General features: G+C 31.7%; 15 protein-coding genes and 2 pseudogenes across 17 annotated transcripts, besides 8 other annotated features; 10 read left to right on the top strand and 7 right to left on the bottom strand.

Moving 5' to 3' along the window:
* Positions 1 to 4,275: part of a mobile genetic element that runs on past the window's edge.
* TVAGG3_0493720 (uncharacterized protein) lies at positions 1,908 to 2,807 on the bottom strand (the record flags this gene model as incomplete). Its single annotated transcript, XM_051236296.1, has 1 exon — positions 1,908 to 2,807. One exon carries the CDS (start codon positions 2,805 to 2,807, stop codon positions 1,908 to 1,910), a length of 900 nt encoding a protein of 299 aa, XP_051094120.1.
* On the bottom strand, positions 2,848 to 3,675 carry TVAGG3_0493710 (uncharacterized protein; the record flags this gene model as incomplete). Its single annotated transcript, XM_051236295.1, has 1 exon — positions 2,848 to 3,675. One exon carries the CDS (start codon positions 3,673 to 3,675, stop codon positions 2,848 to 2,850), a length of 828 nt encoding a protein of 275 aa, XP_051094119.1.
* A 592-nt stretch (positions 4,276 to 4,867) lies between the features above and the next one.
* Positions 4,868 to 5,340, bottom strand: TVAGG3_0493690 (uncharacterized protein; the record flags this gene model as incomplete). Its single annotated transcript, XM_051236294.1, has 1 exon — positions 4,868 to 5,340. A coding segment is annotated over one exon (473 nt), but the record flags the coding sequence as incomplete, so codon positions are not given.
* A 69-nt stretch (positions 5,341 to 5,409) lies between these two features.
* On the top strand, positions 5,410 to 5,625 carry TVAGG3_0493680 (uncharacterized protein; the record flags this gene model as incomplete). Its single annotated transcript, XM_051236293.1, has 1 exon — positions 5,410 to 5,625. The coding sequence occupies one exon, from the start codon at positions 5,410 to 5,412 to the stop codon at positions 5,623 to 5,625; it is 216 nt and encodes a 71-aa protein (XP_051094117.1).
* Positions 5,626 to 6,796: 1,171 nt separating this feature from the next.
* Positions 6,797 to 7,469: a mobile genetic element.
* Positions 7,467 to 7,503: a mobile genetic element.
* A 1,179-nt stretch (positions 7,504 to 8,682) lies between these two features.
* Positions 8,683 to 8,720: a mobile genetic element.
* Positions 8,721 to 8,887: a mobile genetic element.
* Positions 8,888 to 9,252: 365 nt separating this feature from the next.
* Positions 9,253 to 9,289: a mobile genetic element.
* Positions 9,290 to 9,864: 575 nt separating this feature from the next.
* Positions 9,865 to 9,902: a mobile genetic element.
* A 1,258-nt stretch (positions 9,903 to 11,160) lies between these two features.
* TVAGG3_0493610 lies at positions 11,161 to 11,402 on the top strand (annotated as a pseudogene). The gene has a single exon. A coding segment is annotated over exon 1 (242 nt).
* Positions 11,403 to 11,406: 4 nt separating this feature from the next.
* Positions 11,407 to 11,991, bottom strand: TVAGG3_0493600 (annotated as a pseudogene). The gene has a single exon. A coding segment is annotated over exon 1 (585 nt).
* A 20-nt stretch (positions 11,992 to 12,011) lies between these two features.
* Positions 12,012 to 12,251, bottom strand: TVAGG3_0493590 (uncharacterized protein; the record flags this gene model as incomplete). Its single annotated transcript, XM_051236292.1, has 1 exon — positions 12,012 to 12,251. A coding segment is annotated over one exon (240 nt), but the record flags the coding sequence as incomplete, so codon positions are not given.
* A 453-nt stretch (positions 12,252 to 12,704) lies between these two features.
* Positions 12,705 to 22,593: part of a mobile genetic element that runs on past the window's edge.
* Positions 13,600 to 14,118, bottom strand: TVAGG3_0493580 (uncharacterized protein; the record flags this gene model as incomplete). The annotated part of the gene is made up of 1 exon (XM_051236291.1): positions 13,600 to 14,118. One exon carries the CDS (start codon positions 14,116 to 14,118, stop codon positions 13,600 to 13,602), a length of 519 nt encoding a protein of 172 aa, XP_051094115.1.
* TVAGG3_0493570 (uncharacterized protein) lies at positions 14,228 to 14,466 on the bottom strand (the record flags this gene model as incomplete). Its single annotated transcript, XM_051236290.1, has 1 exon — positions 14,228 to 14,466. A coding segment is annotated over one exon (239 nt), but the record flags the coding sequence as incomplete, so codon positions are not given.
* TVAGG3_0493560 (uncharacterized protein) lies at positions 14,577 to 14,978 on the top strand (the record flags this gene model as incomplete). The annotated part of the gene is made up of 1 exon (XM_051236289.1): positions 14,577 to 14,978. One exon carries the CDS (start codon positions 14,577 to 14,579, stop codon positions 14,976 to 14,978), a length of 402 nt encoding a protein of 133 aa, XP_051094113.1.
* Positions 14,997 to 15,149, top strand: TVAGG3_0493550 (uncharacterized protein; the record flags this gene model as incomplete). Its single annotated transcript, XM_051236288.1, has 1 exon — positions 14,997 to 15,149. The coding sequence occupies one exon, from the start codon at positions 14,997 to 14,999 to the stop codon at positions 15,147 to 15,149; it is 153 nt and encodes a 50-aa protein (XP_051094112.1).
* On the top strand, positions 15,529 to 15,753 carry TVAGG3_0493540 (phage tail repeat-like family; the record flags this gene model as incomplete). The annotated part of the gene is made up of 1 exon (XM_051236287.1): positions 15,529 to 15,753. The coding sequence occupies one exon, from the start codon at positions 15,529 to 15,531 to the stop codon at positions 15,751 to 15,753; it is 225 nt and encodes a 74-aa protein (XP_051094111.1).
* TVAGG3_0493530 (uncharacterized protein) lies at positions 15,800 to 16,534 on the top strand (the record flags this gene model as incomplete). Its single annotated transcript, XM_051236286.1, has 1 exon — positions 15,800 to 16,534. The coding sequence occupies one exon, from the start codon at positions 15,800 to 15,802 to the stop codon at positions 16,532 to 16,534; it is 735 nt and encodes a 244-aa protein (XP_051094110.1).
* TVAGG3_0493520 (uncharacterized protein) lies at positions 16,587 to 17,360 on the top strand (the record flags this gene model as incomplete). The annotated part of the gene is made up of 1 exon (XM_051236285.1): positions 16,587 to 17,360. A coding segment is annotated over one exon (774 nt), but the record flags the coding sequence as incomplete, so codon positions are not given.
* Positions 18,587 to 19,431, top strand: TVAGG3_0493510 (organellar and viral DNA polymerase type B; the record flags this gene model as incomplete). Its single annotated transcript, XM_051236284.1, has 1 exon — positions 18,587 to 19,431. A coding segment is annotated over one exon (845 nt), but the record flags the coding sequence as incomplete, so codon positions are not given.
* On the top strand, positions 20,821 to 21,432 carry TVAGG3_0493500 (organellar and viral DNA polymerase type B; the record flags this gene model as incomplete). Its single annotated transcript, XM_051236283.1, has 1 exon — positions 20,821 to 21,432. The coding sequence occupies one exon, from the start codon at positions 20,821 to 20,823 to the stop codon at positions 21,430 to 21,432; it is 612 nt and encodes a 203-aa protein (XP_051094107.1).
* Positions 21,634 to 22,323, top strand: TVAGG3_0493490 (KilA, N-terminal/APSES-type HTH, DNA-binding family; the record flags this gene model as incomplete). Its single annotated transcript, XM_051236282.1, has 1 exon — positions 21,634 to 22,323. One exon carries the CDS (start codon positions 21,634 to 21,636, stop codon positions 22,321 to 22,323), a length of 690 nt encoding a protein of 229 aa, XP_051094106.1.

Here is a 22,593-nt window from a genome sequence, read left to right as displayed (position 1 = left end):
ATATTTAATCCGTTATCTCATCAGCTATTTTCTCTATTTGAAATTGCCATAATATTTCATTCATAAATTCTAAATCACAATCAAATAGGTCAGTTATTCTAAATTTAATATTTGATAAATCTTTTGAATGAAGAATAAATGAATTCCGGATAATTGAAACGGATATGATAAAGAAAATGTGTTTAAGTTGATGGATAAAATGTTTTGTATTGATGGGTAAGAGTTAGGGTCTAATGTTTGATGTGAAAATCTCATTGGGGTATTAACTTTATCACATTTGATTAAAATGAAATTGGAACCAGTGTCAGAATACAAAACATCCCCAACATCTTTTTCAAAATTTAATATCCCCAACAATGAACGAAGATGAGGAGTACAAAATTTAATTTTCAGCGGGAATTTAATAAGGTTATTTATTTCATCAAGTTCAAAAAGTTTATCGGGTTTTGATTTAAAATTTTCTTCATACCATACGATAAATGATTCATTTAAATAACTTAAAATCATGTTAATATCCCATTTCGCTATCACATTATTTATATACATATCATACGTTTTTTCAAGGTCATCTTTAATAAATGATATATAATCTGAAGGGTCTAAAAGAATGGGATTAAATTTACCACTCACAGAAACGAGAGTAACATTATAAATTCCGCTAACTGTTAAATTTAATTCACAGCTATTATTCGAAATAATATTGATAATTGACATTTTTATTACGATTAAAAATATGGTAAAGCGTTATTTTCCAGTGATAAATAAAACTAGAATAAGATTACCTCAAGAATTCATAAATTCAACGAATAAGAAATTCATTCATGTTATAAATTTTAGTGTTTTCAGAAAATATGAGTCAGTGTCATATTCATCAACAGGTTATATTTCACTTCATTCAAATTTAGTTCAATCAAACCCATATAATGACCATTTCAAAGATTTTCAGATGGTATTAAAAATGTAATTGATAGATTAAAATATGAACAGATTGACAATATCGAATTTTTGGAATTTTGGTTTAAATATCCCGATGGAAAAAAGATTGAAGTTAAAGATAAAGCTGATACTATAACAAAAACAATTACAATGACCGATCCGGATAGTGGGGAACAAAAAGAAATAAAACAAACGATAGAAACTGGTGAAAGGTCAATTATTATTGATTATGATTCAAAGGATTATTATTCGATAATGTTAATGCTTGAATATTAAATAGCCTTAACAAAGAATTTTTCAAGTGATATTTTATATTCATCAACTATTTTATTATAAATATCATTATATGTTAAATGAAGTTCAGTTGTTGTTCCGTTCTTTGATATCTTAATTGTGCTAATATCCTTTATAGGATTTATTTTTGCAACTGTTCCGCAGCATGAAACCTCATCATCTATGAAAAATTGAATCTTAACGTCTGAATCTTGAACATCACAAAGAATGGCGATAATGTGAATTAATGATTCATAAGGTAAAATAATTAAACCGATTGGTCAATTAAATTTATTATTGAATCATAATTATTAATTATTATATCACGGTAAATTTTCATTAATTCAGAATTAATGTCTATTTTATATGGGTTCTCGATGTTTGATGAAAGAGGTGGGGGTATGTTGGATAAGTGGGAATTTCAACAGGTTCTTTACCGGGTTCAGATAAAATGATTGGGTCTCCATCTTCTTTATTTTGCTCCTCCTCCTTTTTCGGTAAGTCACGAGTTAATAAATTTGGTTGAGTTGCTGACCTTGTTAATTCAGGGCTAACATTAACTTTAACATTTTGAATAATTCGTGATTTATCATCATTTACGTTATAACCAACCGTAATCTCTGCTTTTGCGTTAGTGTTCTTTTGACTAGTGAAACGTCTTCTCATTTATATTCGAATAAAAAAATATATTTAAACTTTTATTTTGCTGGAAGTTTTGAATCTATTATTCCCTGTATTTGTTCTTGAAGTTGATTTTTAGCTGGTTCATTGTAATTAATAGACCTAATATATTCATTAATTGCATTCTTATAATCATCTGATTTCTCAAATTTTCTTTTATCTAATTCCTTAACTAAATCATAAGTTAAACCTCGTTGCTGATATAATGGTTTCTTAATTAAATCTTTGAATGCTTGAGATAAAGCACCTGATGCAATTCTTGCTACTATAATTGGTTGGAATTGATGTTTAAGTTCATCTTTAACATTTGCGAAAACTGGATCGAATAAAGCAACTTTAAAGAATTTCTTAGCTGAAATTTCAGGTCTAATATTTGCATATTGACCATCAAACTGGTTAGAATATCGTGGTAATCCATCCGGTCCCTCTTCAATAGCATTTAATTCTTCATTGAAATAAGAATATGGATTATAACGGTATGAATTAATTGGACCATTTTCACCTTCTCCAATGTATTGTTTAACAGCTTTTCCATTTTCATCAAATTGCATAGGATAACGTTCATTATATGCTTTACGTTTAGGATAATCAGTTATAGTTAATTTGTAACCATTTATGACTTTAATATTACCTTGACCATCAGTAACGAAAACTTCATTTATACCATCAGGTTTTCCATTTGGACCCGTAATGTCTGCTTCGTGTGCTTCCCAATTTGGACCTTGACGTTTGGCATATGCTTGAGCTTCTGGTAATGTTAAAACGTTTCTCATTTGTTTAACATCTTTTTGAAGACCAGCAACAATATGAACTAATTCTTTCATTCCATCAGGAACTTTCATAGTTCTATTATATGCACCCTTTTTGTTTGTTCCTTGTTTTAATGGAACCTGTAGAAGATTTGCCATTTCTGTCATGTTTAATTATAAATAAAAAATAAAAATTAATTATAAAAAGTTAATCAAATTTAACACTTCCTTTATTTAAATCAACTATTATTTTTCCATGTTCACCTAATTGCTGATATTGTGTGTAAAGTTCATTAATGCTCATTGGTAAATTCACTTGATAAAGCATAACGTTCAACTGTTGACGACTAAACCCACTGAAAATGAAAAGTGTTGATAGATTTGATTTAATGTTTGTGCTTAATGCTTTGAAATATTGAACAGCCATAAAGAATGAACACTGAATGTGTCGACATTGAGTTAATAACTGATTAAAATATGATTTCTCATTTGTTATTAGTTTTGATTTCACTGCATCATCTAGAAAAATGAGTGAATGCAAAAATTCTCTATCAAAATTTGAAATAGAAAGTGTTTCAAATAATTCATCCCGTTGTTTATCAATAATTTTATCCTCTAATCCTTGCTTCTTGATTGTATTATATAATTCTTTATACATTAAAAAGTTTTTTAAATAATCTTCTGCTTCTTCTTGTGATAAATAAATAATTGGAATTTTGATTAAATGCTTTAAAGATTCAAATGTATCATCTGAAGGTGAACCTGAACGGTTGATATAAATTAACACATGTGAATAGGGGGAAGTGTTAGCAATAATGATAATTTGTTTTAATATCGTTAATGTTTTACCTTTATTCTGTTTACCAATTGCTGCAGTGATTGAATTTAAGTAACATTCAGAATATGGAATTTTCATTAATTTTTCCTTAGATAGAGCATTTCTATTATCACTCAATGCTTCATTAATCATATCATCTACGTATGTATTATATACTCCCGCTAATTCTTCATAAGGGGTGGATGAATTTAAATCCATTTAATCAAAAATAAATTTATAATTTTAAACATTTCTATTCATCAATATTTCATCATATGAACTTCTATACTGTGGTGGTGTACCTGTTGGATGATATTTCAAACCTTCATCCGGTGTCCATGTCCAATATGTAGTCCTAGTAAACCAAACCTGAGGAGGATTTGTCACCTTTGAACAGTAAGTGTCATTTTCACCCTGAATGATTGGATAAGCTTTCACTTGTACTGTAACTTGTGAGTTGAAAGTTTCTAATCCATCAAAGAATATACCCGCTCCATCACGTTGAACTGGAATAGTGCATAAGAATGAAGTTTGGTCTTTCCATGTTCTAGCTAATGGCGTGCCATCATCTGCATTCAGTGGTCTAGTTAATGAGTCCTCGTATTCTTCTGTGCATTCATTCACTCCATCTAAATCAGAAGCTTGAAGCATACGTGTAAAGAATATGTCGCCCACTGTGGTCATCGCTTGATCGGGGAAGTTTCTGGAATCTATAGTGACCTGAAGACCTCGAAGCATTGGATTTTCTAAAACCGTTCTTTGCATTGCATTCTTCGGAAATGTTAACACAACATCTGTAACATTATGAAGAGCGTATGAGAAATCTGAGCTAATACCTTCAGGAGTGATGCAACCTCCATTTAGTGAACGAACGTCAATATGTTGAGCTGGAATCATGAATGGATCTTCCTTACTAAATAAACGTGGTATTGCTTTAACTGATTCTTCAATTAAACCGTATCCTGGTGTAATGCATTTATCCTCTAAAACTTCCATCTTTGTGCATGAAATAATAACGTCATCAACTGTTGCCTCAGCAGATGTAGCGGCTAAGCTTGTAATTAATTTGGTAGGAAGTCCGATTTGTTGGAATTTGCGATCATATTTATAAACATGATTCATAATCTTTTCATAATTTTCATCAGTTATCTTTTCATAAACGTAATTTTGTAAATCAGCAACTCTTAACGGGTCAACCTGACAAAATACTAAAGTATCCCTGAAAACATAATATTTAAGAATGATATCACCAAATGATTTAGGATAATCATCGAACGCCTGAAATGCTAACAAATCATTTACCGGAATAATCATATCAAAAGTGACATCAACTTCTTCATTTGCTTTCTTGAAAACTTCTGAAGGGTCAATATATTTACCACATACTGAGTTATCATATTTTTGAACATTATTATATAACGAATGAACAAACTTTTTAACTTTCCTTTCTGATTTTGGTTTATATGTTGCAAATGCGAAAGATTCACGGGCGCAATCCATCTGAAGATAACCGGCATCACCTCTTTCGGTTTCTACTTCTAATTGTTTAAAGCTTTGATTTGATGATTTGTAACCAACGAATAAACGCATGCATTTAAAAGCGGCATCACATGTGAAAGCTTTATTTGAAACTAGAGTTGCTTTAACTTTGCGTTTAATATATGTGTCACCTAATTGGTTCACATCATGAGCTGGATTTGTAATTCTTAAATGAGTTTGTTTATCATCAAAATATGGAGCATCAGAGTCATAGCATGAACTTTCAAGTTCTCTATAATATCTTCTACCGTCATTCTTTGCGAATATTTCATTTATCTTTTCGAATGAATGAAACACATTTCCATTAATCGGTTTAGTGTTTGGCACCAAATAGTTAGTCGTCATTTATTAATAAATAAAAAATCAAAATTAAAAGATGAAAATGAATTTTTAATTTTAATGAAATAATCAACTATGGCTGCAGGTATATTTAAGAAACTGTGGGATAAAGTAAAAAGAGGAGCGAGTAAAGTTTGGGAAACATTGAAGAAGGGAGCAAATTGGATATTTAAGAATAAAGAAGCAATTAGTGACGTTGCTGAATCAATAACACCAAAAGCTGCCCCAATAAGAGAAGTTTTAAATAAAGGAGAAAAAGTTTATCAAAGACTACAACCGATACTAAGATAAAAATAATATTTATTTATTTTTCCACTATCTACCTCCTATTTTATTAAGTATTCCTTCAGCATTCCACCAATTGCGTTACCTGCTTGTGCTCCCATCGCCGGATTACCTGCTTTAGTACCTAATACTCCACCTATGATAGTTCCTGCCGTTTTCGCTACTGGTGCCAAAAAGTTTGCAATGGGTTTAATAATCTTTTTATGAACCCAACCCGCAGCTTTCTTAATTCCATCCCATAATTTTTTAAAGAATCCTGCCGCCATTTCTGATTTAATATTAATTAAAAAAATATATTTCATCACTTATATTCTAATTTTTATTTAATGATAAATGAAACCGATTTTAAAAATAAATGAAAGTGAAAATGTTCAACAAAAAATAAACGTTGTTAAACCAATTACTGAAATAAAAATTTTTTCATCTGTTGAAGAATTTAATGACTATTATGCTAATAATAAAAAATTATTTGAAGAATTGACAACATGTAAATTGAATAAAATGTTTAAAGTTGATGGATTCAAAAATTCAAAAATAAAGGGGGTGGTTAGTTTGAAATCTATTCCTCAATCAAGAATCATCTCATTAATGAAAATTGATGATTTAACAAAAAGAATAGAAGAGATTGAAGAAAGAATGAATCAAATAATTGATTTCATAAATTCAAATAATCATTAGTTTCTTCATCATTACCATTACCTTTCAACTCTATCTTTTGATAGTCTTTCGTTTAATTTTTTCTGAAGTTTTAATCATTAATATTAAACCTGGGTGAGAATTGGTGAAAGTTTATTCAAAAATGTAAGACATGAATTTTTAAAGTTTATTTTTTACTCTCTCGTTTATGAGGTCTTTGATTATGACTCCATTGATTCCATTCAGGATTTAAACAATGTTTAATTAATCGCGGAATAGCTGACATCATCTATATATAGCTTCTTTTAAAATTAATGTCAATTTTTTAATGATTTATTTCATTATGTTTGGGCTGAGTGTAAATGTCTTACAATTTTGAAAATTTTTTAAATCTTGATTTATTCAAAAACGTAAGAATAAAAACCGTAAGAATCATACATTTTTTACTTCATATGTTAAAAAAAATGATACAAAATCGCTCGATATTGTATGAATTCTTACGTTTACAAAAAAAGTCACACAACCCATCATATATACTACTGTTTATATTATTGCAAAATAAAATCTTCATTATCAAAATAATATTAAATGATAATATAATATAATTTATAAACAGCTATTATTTAATAAAGTTTAATTGCCAAGGTTCATCTAATTTTTTGATTTTTAATGTTTTATGAATTTTATTTATCATGTATATATCTAATGAAGATTATATATGTAGAAGATAAGTACCTTAATATGTACGTAAAAATTAATGAAATTTATTTTGAATGTAGAACCGAGCAATTTTCAAATTTTGTGCTTTTTTTGAATTTTCTCGATACCAGATAAGTTGTGTTGGCTAAATAATATATGGATACAATGTGTCTTATAGATGAATATATGCACAAAGTTTAAGAGGCCATTTTCTTTCAGAAACCGAGATTTGTGAATTTTTTCAAATTTTGTGCTTTTTTTGATATTGAAATTTCATTTCATTTTTTTGATGCATATCGATGCACCATGCGAACTTAAAGAAAGGCTATCTTATATAGATGCTATGAAAGCTGTCATTGATAACGAATGCCATGCAGGTTGTCCATATCAATTAAAAAAAAATCCAAATTTAGGGGAAACAAAATTAAAATTCAGGTGCAGTGCAGATAAATGTGAAGCATGTATCTCATTTCTAAAGGATGATGAAGAATATATCCTAACAGAATATAATGTAATAAACAGAAATTCATCAAAAGTGACAGCTCTCAATTTTTTGACATTTGTAAATTCTAAATTGAATGAGAAAAATGAAATAATACTAAGCATAATACAATATTCTAGATTTAATTATAATTAGGAAAAAGTTAGTTTTGAGAGTACTTTTCATAGGCATATAGAATGAAATCTTCTGAAAAATAATATCACATAAACTCATATTATTTTCTAATATATAACTATTTTATATAAAAATCAAATTCAATGATCTTAAAAGCGAAGGATAAACCTCAAAATTTACGAATATAATGAGTGGGAATATAATGCTTATCTATCATAAAACCATATGAAATATCAATTTTTGCTTTACGCCTAATTTTTGACGACAATTAGCAAAAAATGTTAAATGTTAACACTCAGTCCATTTGAATATGAAAAATAAAATTGACTTTGATTAAATGTTTTTATTTATCATGCAATTCTTCTTGCGACCAAAGATTTGAATAAAAGTTCAAAAAATAAGATAGCTTAAAAAATAATATACGGTAGTGTTTACTAATAGATGAATAGTATATAAATTCTATTAAAATGGATTTGATCCAAAAAAATATATAAAATTTGATCATAAATAAAATCGTTTTAAATTACTTCTTCATTTAAATTATAACAATTATTTTTGGTTTTATATTTTTTTGGATCAAATCCATTTTAATAGAATTTATATACTATTCATCTATTAGTAAACACTACCGTATATTATTTTTTAAGCTATCTTATTTTTTGAACTTTTATTCAAATCTTTGGTCGCAAGAAGAATTGCATGATAAATAAAAACATTTAATCAAAGTCAATTTTATTTTTCATATTCAAATGGACTGAGTGTTAACATTTAACATTTTTTGCTAATTGTCGTCAAAAATTAGGCGTAAAGCAAAAATTGATATTTCATATGGTTTTATGATAGATAAGCATTATATTCCCACTCATTATATTCGTAAATTTTGAGGTTTATCCTTCGCTTTTAAGATCATTGAATTTGATTTTTATATAAAATAGTTATATATTAGAAAATAATATGAGTTTATGTGATATTATTTTTCAGAAGATTTTGTGTTCTTCTTCAAAATTTTATTTTTTTTATTAAAAAGAATCTTTACAAAATATATATTTACTTTAATTAATATTTAAAAACGTGCTCTATCAAAAGTTCCAAAAATTCAATATTTTAGCTTTTCTGAGGTGTTACTTTTGATGAATTTCTGTTTACAACAATAATGGAACACATAATCACAATCAAATCAAAGATGAGACAAAGAAATACCACACATTATCACAATGCTAGCGTCGAGTACTTATTAATTTTATAAAACAGGGGGTGATCCGAAAATGGCTCAAATTGAATGCGACAAAAAACTTGATCTGGATGATCCACTTAACAAAAAAAAAGGTAGTGGGGCCTCCAGGCACTTCGTGCCCTCTAGCCCTGAAGATGTTTAGTATAAATGAAGTTTTTTGGGTACTGGGGGCTTCCAGGCGCGTTGCGCCCTCTAGCCCATAAAAAATTTTTGGTAGAGCACTCAAAATAGTATAACTTTGTCCGGACAAGTAAGGGTCTATCGTCGCTACAGGAAAAGTTACAGGCGTTCCAAGGAAGTATACTTTGAGAAGCCTTTTCTGTCACTTTTCAGGTAAAAACATTTTTATTATTATATATAAATGAATTTTACAAAACCCCCGTTACCGTTCTTTGGAAATAAGAGTAGATGTAAAGATATTATATTGAGAGAACTTAAGAAACTACTGTAATAAACAGAAATTCATCAAAAGTGACAGCTCTCAATTTTTTGACATTTGTAAATTCTAAATTGAATGAGAAAAATGAAATAATACTAAGCATAATACAATATTCTAGATTTAATTATAATTAGGAAAAGTTAGTTTTGAGAGTACTTTTCATAGGCATATAGAATGAAATCTTCTGAAAAATAATATCACATAAACTCATATTATTTTCTAATATATAACTATTTTATATAAAAATCAAATTCAATGATCTTAAAAGCGAATGATAAACCTCAAAATTTACGAATATAATGAGTGGGAATAGGCGTAAAGCAAAAATTGATATTTCATATGGTTTTATGATAGATAAGCATTATATTCCCACTCATTATATTCGTAAATTTTGAGGTTTATCCTTCGCTTTTAAGATCATTGAATTTGATTTTATATAAAATAGTTATATATTAGAAAATAATATGAGTTTATGTGATATTATTTTTCAGAAGATTTTGTGTTCTTCTTCAAAATTTTATTTTTTTATTAAAAAGAATCTTTACAAAATATACATTTACTTTAATTAATATTTAAAAACGTGCTCTATCAAAAGTTCCAAAAATTCAATATTTTAGCTTTTCTGAGGTGTCACTTTTGATGAATTTCTGTTTACAACACTACCGAATGGTCTAACATTTGTAGATTTGTTCGGTGGAAGTTTCTATATATCCCATTTGTGCCATACAATATTCCCAGACTCAAAGATTATATGCAATGACTTCGACAACTATATGGACCGTCTCAAACATATACCAGACACAAACAAAATATTGAAAGAGTTAAAAGAAAAGATACCTATAGGTAAGATGGAACGTATACCATTAGATAAGAAAAATATTGTGAGAGAGGTTTTGAAAAAAGCAGAATATATAGACTGGGATAGTATATCTGCTAGACTATTATATAGTGGTTCTATAAGAGTTCATGACATTGAAACACTTATGTCAAAAGTTTTATATCTTAAACTATACAAATGTTTTCAAAGAGGACATAGAAAAATATATTGAGGGTATAGAGTTTGTGAGATGTCATTGGACAGAGTTGTATGAAAAATATAAAGACAAGGAAAATGTTTTCTTTATAGTGGACCCGCCGTTCTATAACACATGGGATTTTCAATACCAAGTAGACTGGACTTTGAGAGACTCTTTAGAAACTTTAGACGTTTTACATAACCATCCATGCTTTTACTTTACATCCGATAAAAGTGGTTTGGAAACCGTTATGAGATGGTTAGAGGACATACATGACTATGAGTTTAGATATGACAAGATAGAATATGAGAGAGGTCCTATAAACCGGAGAAAGTGTCATAACAAAGAAATTTTACTAGTAAGTAAATGTGGTTTGAAATAGGACTACTTGTTTTAGGTTTTTTCCATTGTGTCATTTATTTTTTGACGTGGCAGAAAAGTACAGAGAATATGAAGATGAACAATGCCTGCAAATGTCCAGTATATGTACTCGTAAGAGATATTTTTATCTAATATTAAATGGACGCACAGAACTTAGCGAATGCACAGCAACCTGGACAACCAAACCCAGAGAATATTCCAAATGAAGTAGAATACAAACTGCAATGGCAAACTATGGTCAAGTGCCAACAGATGTACAAATGCAAACTGCCATGTCAAATGACGGCTGCGTTAGGTTTGCCACCATGGTATGCAAATATGAGATGGAAAGAGTTTTATACAAACCCTGAAGTGGGATATAAACAACTTTATGCAGATTGACGCGAACACAGGAGTTGACCCAGAATATGTTTTCTACCAGAGGAGAAACAGAATGTATGAGCTCCAGTTAAAGAATGCTATGGAACTCAGAAGGAAACGTAAGAGACTAGGTGGACATTAGATTTTTACATATAGTAAAATGGGTTTCTTCAGTAAGATAGGAAACTTCTTTCGAAATGTTGGAAGAGGTATATGGAATGGAAAAAATCTGTCGGAAGAGGAATTTGGAACGGAGTCAAAAATATTGGTAAAAGAGTAGGTCAGTTCGTTGGTATTATACCTAAAGACCCTGAACCAGAAGAACAAGCTCCTGTTATACAACAGCCTGAACCTGCACCACAGTCAAGTTGGCAACCAAATCCAACACCTCAACCGTATTAAAAAATTATATTTTTACCGTTCGATAGTAGTTGTATATGAAACTAAGTTCTAAGTAAAACGCATGGTATAATGGAATTATTCTCTTTCTTCCATCTGTTGTAAACCATACTTGAAAGTCTGAAATACTTCCACTTGGTGGTTCATATAGCTTTGTAGGTTTTTCGTAAAAGTCATTTGCCAAGCATAAAAAAGAGTTTTGCGCACCAGAAAATGAAGCATGAACGATAATAGCATCTGAGTCGAAAACATTTTCATATGTTCCATTAGGGTTTTCGACTTCATAAAAGTCCGGGTGTACTGGATATGCTGCAGGCTGATTTAACATCCTCAGAAATCTATACCATGCCAAGTTGTTATATTTTGTAGAAATAAAACGTTTTCTCCAAGGTCTTCTATTCTATTGATTTTAACAGTTGCATTTTTCCTGTCATATATAATATCGAGATGGTACTCCCTCGTCAATGTTATACTGGTTTGCATATTCGATATAGATATCGTTTATTTTTTCTTGAAAAGCTTGAAGAGTTGTTTCTAAGTTTACAAGCAAACTAACTTGTAAAAGTTTTCCCTGTTCAAATTTCTCATACATACGTTTTCTTTGTTATAGTATCGAACTTCAAAACCGACTGTAAATGGGAAACCATGTATGGCTTCTGAAATGAACTTCATTCTACGAAAGCCAATAGCTTTTGTGACAGATGGGTCTCTTAACCATCTTAACGGGTAGTCAAAACGATAGCCTTCATGCTTTACGGTCTCTGTCTCAAACTTTTGACCGACATTAGTAAAAAGTTCATCTAATGGTTTAGTTGTAGCAACTCTAGAATTTTCTTTTTCTATTGAAAGCATATTTTATCTAGAATAAAAATGTCAAATGAAACAGCGTCTATGAGAGAAATACAACACAACCGACAACTCATTATACAAGCTCTAAATAAGAACACAACAAACTTTTCAAACTATTCTAAGATATCTGAGTCATTGAAAGAAGGAAACTTAAAACTGACATTAAACCCAATGACAGATGAGTTTCTATTTCAAGACAAGAAGAACCATACTGTCTGTATAAATCCAACAAAAGGAACTTTAAACGAGAAACCTATATCTGAACTTCTTTTGAAAGCAGATGTTGACAACAAAGCTGACAAAGAATATGTCATTGAGAAAAGTTCAAGAAGAACATGACAGAGCAGATGCAACATATGCAACAAAAGAACATACTCATCCTGAACATAGCAGACAAAAACATATGTTGACAATAAAATGTCAAGTGAAGTGACAAGAGCTGAAAACGAATATTCTAAAAAGACTCATATACATACCATTGCAAATATTACAAACTTACAAGAAACCTTAAACAGGAAAAGTGCCGTTGGACATACACATACATTGCAAATATTACAAACTTACAAGAAACCTTAAACAGGAAAAGTGCCGTTGGACATACACATACCATTGCAAATATTACAAACTTACAAGAAACCTTAAACAGGAAAAGTGACGTTGGACATACACATACAAGTTTTACAACTGTTGCTATAGAAAATATTGCAGGAACGGTTGAAGAAACTGATGGGGATGTATTATATTGGAAACCTCCTAACTTTCCACAAGGTTTAACATCGGAAGAAAACATAACAACGACGAAATACATTAGATGTAGAAATGTTTATGTCATGGAGGATGAAAAAAACGTTAAATTCACTGCTCAAGATTTATATGAGAAGAAAGCAGACAAAACAGAGCTTCAAACATTAAAGACGGAAATACTTCAAACATTATATCCTATAGGCTCTATTTATACGTCAATGAACTCTACCAGACCAGAAGTAGTACTTGGTTTTGGAACTTGGACTCAAATAGTCGACAGGTTTTTGTATTGTGCAAACTCTTCAAAGGAAACAGGTGGAAGTAAAACAATTTCAGGTGAAAACTTACCTGCGCACAGTCACTACATAGATTTAAGTACATCTCAAGCAGGTTGGCATAGTCATAGATATTGGAATTGGTCAGCAATGACAAAAGGTAAAGGATATGATGTTAAAGACAACGTTCAGTTTGCTATAAATTGTTACTGGAGTAACACTGAGGGAGGAGGAAACCATACACATCGCGTTTCAGGGTATACGCAAACAACGGGACAAAGTAAAGACTACATGCCACCTTACATGACAGTTTACGCATGGTATAGAATTGCTTAGTCGTCATGTTCCACTTCTTTAGCATATTCGTCAGGAGTTGTCTTATATTTGTTAGGAACTGTCTTTGAAAGTATACCACCTTGAACTTTGACAAGTTTGAAACGAGGTCTGACAATAGTAGTTTTATCTTCTGCTTGCAGTCTGTACATTTTGCCATGTTTGCCTAAAACTTCATAATATTCTCTTGTATACTTTCTTCTATTTTTACGAACACGAATGTGAGTACCTGTCGGGTTCCCATTGTTGTCATAGTCAATAGTATTTTCATATGGGTCGCGTTTAGGTATTTCTATTTTTACTTTGTCACCTTTCTGAAGTTTGAAGCCCGGCATTCTTTCTTGTTTGTCTCTTTTGACTAAATTATTAAATATATAGTCTTTCTCTAAGTCAGGGTTGTTTTTCATTTCTTCGGGGGAGTGGTTTCCCAAACCTTTTTGTTTACGGTTATTGTAAATATTTAAAACTTGTCTCATCTTTGCCATGGAGAAGTGTCTATATTTGTCGTCATATGACATTTCATTTGCTTCACCACCTTGTGGTTGGTTTAAGTCTCTTAACATTTTTATACAACCGTCAATGACACCAAGAGCAGAATGGTTTTGGTCGACAATGAAATATTGGTTTACATTTTTTGAACGCAGATAGTTTTTTACATCATCTGATTTGAAAGAACTTTCACAGTCAGATGTCAGTTTTGTTGGATGGTATTTGTCAACGAATATTGTCAAAGCAGTTTTCACATCTAAAATATTTTTGGACCATAATGGTATGGCTTCACAGTATCTTGTGTTTTGACCGACAAATATTAGCCAGTATGGTGGTCCATCTGTTCTAACTCTCGGAATGTTTTCCAAGATATCCATAAACCAAGCATTTGGTGTTGAACTAAAGATTTTTATCATGAGTGCTTTTTTTGTTGCCTTAGAAACATAGGGGTCCTTGTTTGGATTCGTCATTTTTTAACCCATAAGAAATGGGTTTATTTGGCGCATTAGCAGGAGTCGCATCTAGATTTTTACCCGCAGTGGGAACAATAGCCAGAGGTGTATTTGGAGTTGGAAGGAAGATTTTGAGTACATTAGGTATACTTAAAGAGAAAGCACAACCTATTATACAAACTGTACAGAAAGGTTGGGATGTAGCACGAGATGCAACAAATCTTATTCCAAATCCTGAAACAAGAGGAAAAGTTCAAGGATGGATGGACAATGTAGGAAGACAAGCAGGAAACTATTATAACAAAGCAAATGACTACTATAACCAAGCAGGACACTATATGGACCAAGGTGAAAGATTCTTTAACAGAGGATATAACCATGCACAACAGTGGGTAAACAATAACCAACCTCAACCGCCTCAAACTTGGGGAATGTAAAGTTTTTACTGAGATGAAATGAACAATACAGCATTGAGACAAATGGGTTCAAGATGGATTTGTCGACTTCCAGCAGTTACACAACGTGTTTGTCAAGTTCTTCCTATACCTCAGGAAGTTTTAGACCGACTTAAAAAACAACAACAACCAGTTGAAAACAAACCAAACTAAAATTTTTTACTGAGATGAAATGACCGAAGAAGTTGAAACGGTAGATTTGACACCACAAACAAAAAGTTCAGAACCATTGTCAAAACCTGTCAAAGAACTTACAGATGAAGAGAAAAATTCAATAATAGAAAGTGCCAGGTCTGGAAATACAAACCCTAACTACAAAGTCACTTTTCATAAAAATGGAACGGCTAGTATCTCAAAAAAGAAACAGACTCTCACAAATAAAATATTGAAGTCTGAAGGAGCTTTCGAGACAACAGATGGAAAAGTTTACTTCACTGACCAACAGTTCATTATAGAACATCTCATTGACTTAGAGTCGAAATATTCTAAACTTTACAACAAACACAAAAAGTTGAAAGGAAAACAAAAACAAATGGCATATGATATTTATGAAGATGTTGACGACACAACTGTTCCTGCAAGTGAAGTAAAGTCAGAGGAACCGAAAAGTGACGAAAAACCGATAGAAGAAGAAAAACCAAAAACTGAAGATAAACCAAAAACAAAGTTTAGTTTCCAAACTAAACCAAGTCAACCTTCATTAGCTGGTATGGGTTGGCGTCAAAGACTTATGGCAGCAGGCAGTTATGTTAAGTAAAGAAAAAAATATTTTTTTTCTTTTTATAAAAATGCCCCCATATAGAATGGACAGAAAGTCTGCTAGAATAAAAGCAGAGTTGCAAAGATATGGTTGGAGAGTTTCGAAGAAGTTTAAATATAGGAAGGGAAGACCCATAAAAGTCTATGACAAATTGTCTGGTCTTCGCTACGAAATGGATTTGGAAACAGCACGTGCAAATTATCCAAACAGACTAGAGAGGTTAGAAGAAGAACGTCTTATGGACATGCCTTTCGATGTTAGTGAACCTCAAGTTGAAGGACACGACGGCTTTGCCAGATTCTACTGGAAACATGACGAACAATTGCATCCTTTGAGAAGGAAAAAAGGAAAAGGTGAAGACGCACATGTTCCCATGGAAAGAACAAGATATGCATATGAGAAGTACCGTGAAGTTAGAAGTCAAATTACTTCTGGTCGAACCTTTACAGTAAACTTTGACGAAGGAAAGAACAAAGAAGGCTTCATGGGTGTACTTGCTGCCATACAAGACGGAAATAAGAAAGGACACAATCTCAGATTGACCATAACAAATTTGGATGGTCACATTTACTATGCACATGGCAATGTCACAACAGCCGCACAACTTCTTGACGCTTTCAAGACTACAAAGAGAGAACAAATGGTTGACTCCGACTCAGACATTTTGAATGCAATTGAAGGAATTGCAAGTGTCAAGTTCGAATGGTACCAACCTAACCCTCAAGCAGTCAGACAACATGCTGGATACTTCCCGTTCAGAAACTTGTTTGTTAGATGAGAAATATGAAATGGCATACCATTTTAAAACAATATATTTTTACATATATTAAATGCTTCAGGTTGAAAAACAAAGAACAAAAGTAGCAGATACAAAACCGTTAGACTATATCTTTACAAATGCTGGTAGGACTATTTCAGATGAAGAAATTTCATCCCGAGCATACAGGTTTGACTATCCAGTTCGTTGGCTTCAAAGTCCTTCAGATGCAAAGGCAATAGGATTTAGAAGAGTTTTGTTTTCAAATAGAACTAACGCGTTTATGTTCGCAGTATATTTTCATGGGCAGTATAAAGGTTCTGATGGTCTTATAGACAAATTTGATGAAATGAGAATCTTTACAGTTCGTTCAGACGAAAGTCTTGAGAAAACTCTAAATGACTTTCAAACTCAAATGAACAAATACTATTGGGAATTTCAAGAAAAATACGACTCTTTACTAAATGGAACATACTATCTGAAACTAGAATATGACAAGATGAACTCCACCGTTTCATTTCAAAAGATTGAAATTAACCCTCCAAGAGATACAGAGTTTTTATTTTGGGGAGTAGACAAACGTTCTTGGGCACAATTTCTTCGGTTACTAAACCAGAACGAACCATTACCACCAGATGGTCCATTTAAATTTATACTTCCACCAGCAGATTTGACAGTTTATAGAAATGTGTTCGACCCTCAAAATGTTATGTGCCATGCAAGTTTCAGTTCAAGCAACAATGGTTTTCTATGTATCGGTAAGGACTTTTATGACTTTGCTTCTAAATTCTACGAACCACCTAGTAACAGTTTCTCTGACTTTCAAGTTTGGTTCACAACAAATGGTGTGCAACATATTATTCCATTGTACTATGACTTTTATCTCGAATTGTCTTTCATATACAACTACGGAAAAGTGCTGAAAAAGTGAGTTTATGTTAGCATGTTAGATCTCACCTCTTTTCTCACCTGTTTTTTCACCTGTTTTTTCACCTGTTTTTTCACCCTCTTGAATTTTGTATAAAAACCAACCGCCGGTTTTCTTCCGGTTGCTATATTCTTCACAAAATGCTTGTTTTGAGGTCGAGCCACTTTTGGCTCCACCGTATTTTTCAACCAAAACTCATGAATTTTCCCGAAATAAAAAATAAAGTTAGTTAAAATGAGATGTTTACTGAAGGTGCTACCATGTTACCATGTGCTACCAGGTAAACTAACATCTTTTTGAAAATGGTGACAACATGACATTTTGACAACAGTCGGGAAAATGTCAAGACTTCTTCATCGTAACGAGTGTAAATGAACCAAAAATATATTTTAGGGTAGCATGTTAGATCTAACACGTTTTCTAACATTTTTTCTAACATCGTAGAAAACTCATGAAAACAATTTATTTTTGACCTAAAGACGCAAAGCGGTGGGACATAGCCCAAAAAATATATTTTAGGGTAGCATGTTAGATCTAACACGTTTTCTAACATTTTTTCTAACATCGTAGAAAACTCATGAAATTCCTTAAGATAGAAAAAAAGTGAGTTAAAATGAGATGTTTACTGAAGGTGCTACCATGTTACCATGTGCTACCAGGTAATTTAACTTCTCTGAAAAAATGAGACAACATGACATTTTGACAACAGTCGGGAAAATGTCAAGACTTCTTCATCGTAACGAGTGTAAATGAACCAAAAATATATTTTAGGGTAGCATGTTAGATCTAACACGTTTTCTAACATTTTTTTTCACCCTCTTGAATTTTGTATAAAAACCAACCGCCGGTTTTCTTCCGGTTGCTATATTCTTCACAAAATGCTTGTTTTGAGGTCGAGCCACTTTTGGCTCCACCTAATTTTTCAACCAAAATTCATGAGTTTTGTGTGTTTCCTTAAGATAGAAAAAATAAAAATATATTTTATGTTAGCATGTTAGATCTAACACGTTTTCTAACCTCATTTCTAACCTCATTTCTACCATCGTAGAAAACTCTCGAAATTCATGAGTTTTGTGTGTTTCCTTAAGATAGAAAAAGTGAGTTAGTATTTTTAAAAAAATATTTTTTATTTTTATTGTAAGAACATGTTAGCAACAACTTCACCAAACTCTTTAGTTATGAACCCAACTTCAATGTTAGTAGAGATGAAAAGCTTCATTCCTTCTTCATATACTTTCGAAACAGAAATCCAGAAGATAAAGCAAGAACTTCTCCAAGGAGATTTAGATTGCACTGCAAAAGATGAAACAAATGAACAATATCTTTATGAAATGCAGGATATTATTGACCATCTACCTAAACTTCCTGAAATACAACAACAAAAGCTTACAATTCCAGAATTCGATGAAATAGAAGTGAAACCAACTGACTCGGTAGAAATAAAGAAGTTCATACGTAAGGTTAACTATGAGTTTCTTGGATTTCATTGCAACCACAAAGTCATGGACAAAGACTGCGACATGGTATATAAGAACATCTCTGACATATATAAATCTGAAGAATTTAAGACCTACGACAACTTTGTTTCGTTAGTTGCAAAATGTGTATGGCAGATAAGAGATAAAGATAGAAGAGGTAAAGTATGGAACGAACAAATAAAACCAGCAACTTTTGAGTTAAAGAAAACCATTGACGCCTTAGTTGTTCTAGCTGGTTTTATTTCAATGTACAATGCTAAAATGAACCCACAATGTTCTAAATGTAAAGCAGCAATGAGGAAATATAACTACTCCGTCAAAGAGATAGAACGTATGCGAAACGACTATGCTGACTTAAAGAAAGAAGTAGAGAAACCAGCAGAAGATAAAATGGACATGTTAGAATTTCTGAACAAAAACTATCCAACTGCTGACGATTTCCTTCTATCTGACGTCAAGAAGAAATATAAAGATACATTCAATATTGTGAAAACTTTTGATATCCTTCGTGAAGAAATAGAAGCTACAAAACTGTTTAAAGTCATGAACCATCGCAACATATACCATGTAAAACGCTTGTAAATAGTTATGTTAGAAAGGAGGTTAGAAAACGTGTTAGATCTAACATGCTAACATAAAATATATTTTTATTGAATTCTGTATAAAATTCTGAGTAAAATGACATATGGAACATATACCATGTAAAACGCTTGTAAATAGTTATGTTAGAAAAGAGGTTAGAAAACGTGTTAGATCTAACATGCTAACATAAAATATATTTTTGCTGAAAAAAATGACCAAATTTCATTATATAACTGTTATGAGTGACGAAGAGAACTTTGACACTTCGTAAAAAAAATCCCTGAAATCATATCTTTTATACAAAATTCAAGAGGTGAGAAAAGAGGTTAGAAAAGTGGTTAGAAAACGTGTTAGATCTAACATGCTAACATAAAATATATTTTTGTCTGATTTACGCTCATTTCGATGAAATCATGACAAAACATATACGATGAAGTTTATTTCCTGGACTGTTGTCAAAATGTCATGTTGTCACCATTTTCAAAAAGATGTTAGTTGACCGAGGGACCGAGGGACCGAGGGACCTGGTGACACCTAAAAACCATCTACCCTAAAATATATTTTTGCCGAAAAAAATGACCAAATTTCATGAATTTCCTCATATGTTTGCGACCCGAGGAAAACCGCGGGTCGAGATTCCATTCGAAAATCGTAAAAAAATGACCAAATTTCATTATATAACTGTTATTTTTTGACGAAGAGAACTTTGACACTTCGTCAAAAAAATCCCTGAAATCGTAAAAAAAATGACCAAATTTCATGAATTTCCTCATATGTTTGCTACCCGAGGAAAACCGAGGGTAGAGATTCCGTACGAAAATCGTAAAAAATTGCGAGTACGTACAAAAACGTAGTCGCCTAAAACTCATGAAAACAGTGAAAAAATGACCAAATTTCATTATATAACTGTTATTTTTTTACGAAGAGAACTTTGACACTTCGTCAAAAAAATCCCTGAAATCGTAAAAAAATGACCAAATTTCATTATATAACTGTTATTTTTTTACGAAGAGAACTTTGACACTTCGTCAAAAAAAATCCCTGAAATCGTAAAAAAATGACCAAATTTCATTATATAACTGTTATTTTTTTACGAAGAGAACTTTGACACTTCGTCAAAAAAATCCCTGAAATCATATCTTTTATACAAGATAGAAAATCTTACTCGCCTAAAACTCATGAAAATCGTGAAAAATTGCGAGTAGTAAAAAAAACCCAGTCGCCTAAAATCCCTGAAATCATATCTTTTATACAAGATAGAAAAAATAAAGTTAGTTTTTTATAAAATATTTTTTTTATTTTGTATGTAAAGACAGAAAATGTCAAACACTGAGTTTGAAACAGTTAAAAAGATAGACAATGACACCAAAATGGTTAGAATAGGTGATTTAAACGTAAGATACTCAAAGAAATACAACAAATATTCTTTGTCAGACATTATATCTCCATCTGGAAAGAAAACATCCCATTGGGTTGGAATTGCTTCAACTCAGAAAATTTTGACAAGAAATCCTGAGCTTATGATATCGGTAAGATTCTATGGAACTGCAGCATATCTTATAGACAAAAGTCTTATACCAATAGTTTTGTTATGGTTAGACCCAGTTGTTGGATATAACTTCATAACATATGGTTCATTCGATACGGAACGTTGCAGTGAAGGCTTACTTTACATCGTTCAGAAACCGAAGGACTTCAATACAAAGAGATATAAGATAGGAAGAACATATAATATAACTCAAAGATATGACAGTACAGTCAATAGAGTCAAGGTTGTGTTCGTTAACGATATGAGAGCTGCTGAAACAGAACTACTTGAAAAGTTTGAGAAAATGTATGGTGCTCCCACGAAAGGTAAAGAAACGTTTGAAGTAGATGAGATAGGTAAAGCTATAAAATTATTTGACGAAGTTGCTGAAAAATACATGTAAAGCGTTTATTTTTGGTCTTTTGTGAAAGTCAGGAAATAACGCTAATTTTTTATAAAATATTTTTTTATTTTGTATGTAAAGACAGATATGTCAACAACAGAGAACACAACAACTGCTATCGTTCATGAAGCTATAAATGAAGAATACGAGTGGGTTCAGTATAACAAACAGTTACGTCTCATTCGTTCGGTCAAAGACGATATGTACCAAATGCAAAGTATTTTGACAGCATGTTTTGCTCCAGATACCAAACATACAGACGATTGGTTCAAAAACCAAAGCACACAAGAACTTTTGAGCGAAGCACAGCGAGACCGACTTTTTTCGGGGTCGCCTAAAACTCATGAAAATCGTAAAAATTTGCCAAATGGTTTGAGAGGTTGGTATGTACATAGACTTCTTGTAAATGCTGTTGCAATGTGGGCTTCGCCTCGTTATGCTTGGTATATTTACAGACTTCTTGACGAAATTCATAGACAAGAACGTGAAGAGATGGAAAACAAGCTTGAAGCAAAAGACAAAAGCCTTCAGAAAAGAATACCACGTTCGGTACCAAAAGGAAAGGAAAAGAACTATAAGTATATGATTTATACTGAAGAGATGGAAAATGAAGAAGACAGAGATATGGTTATGTTGCATTTAGTCAGAAGAAACAACAAAAGCTTTTACGACCTTGCTAAGATTTACAAATCTGACAGAAATTGGTTCTATCGCGAAAACTTACCGATTTCAATGACCCCAAATGAAGATGTGAAACAAATAGTTCAAGATACTTTACCTCAAACACACTATGATATTAAAGGTTGTACAATACTTACCTTCAAAGAAGATTTGCCGCTACTGAAGGAAAAAATAACAGAGTATTTTGACAACTTCAAACAAGCAGAGTAAATGAACCATTTATTTTTCAAGCTTGACTTCAGATGGCTCGGGTAGCTCTATAAGGTCAATTGTCTTGTCAAATCCTTCTGGCATTCCGAGTCCTTCCTTCTGGCATTCCGAGTCCTTCCTTCCGACATTCCGAGTCCTTCCTTCCGACAGGGAAAAAATTTCCCGACAACTGGAAAAAAATTTCCCGACAACTGGAAAAAATTTTCCTGTTGTCCGTCCGTAAACCATTCAAATTTTCGAAAATTGAGAACTTTTTGGTCGAACGACAGA

Source organism: Trichomonas vaginalis, chromosome II, assembly GCF_026262505.1.
Source record: "Trichomonas vaginalis G3 chromosome II, whole genome shotgun sequence".
Classification (NCBI taxonomy): Eukaryota; Parabasalia; order Trichomonadida; family Trichomonadidae; genus Trichomonas; species Trichomonas vaginalis.
This window is presented reverse-complemented; position numbering and strand designations above follow the sequence as displayed.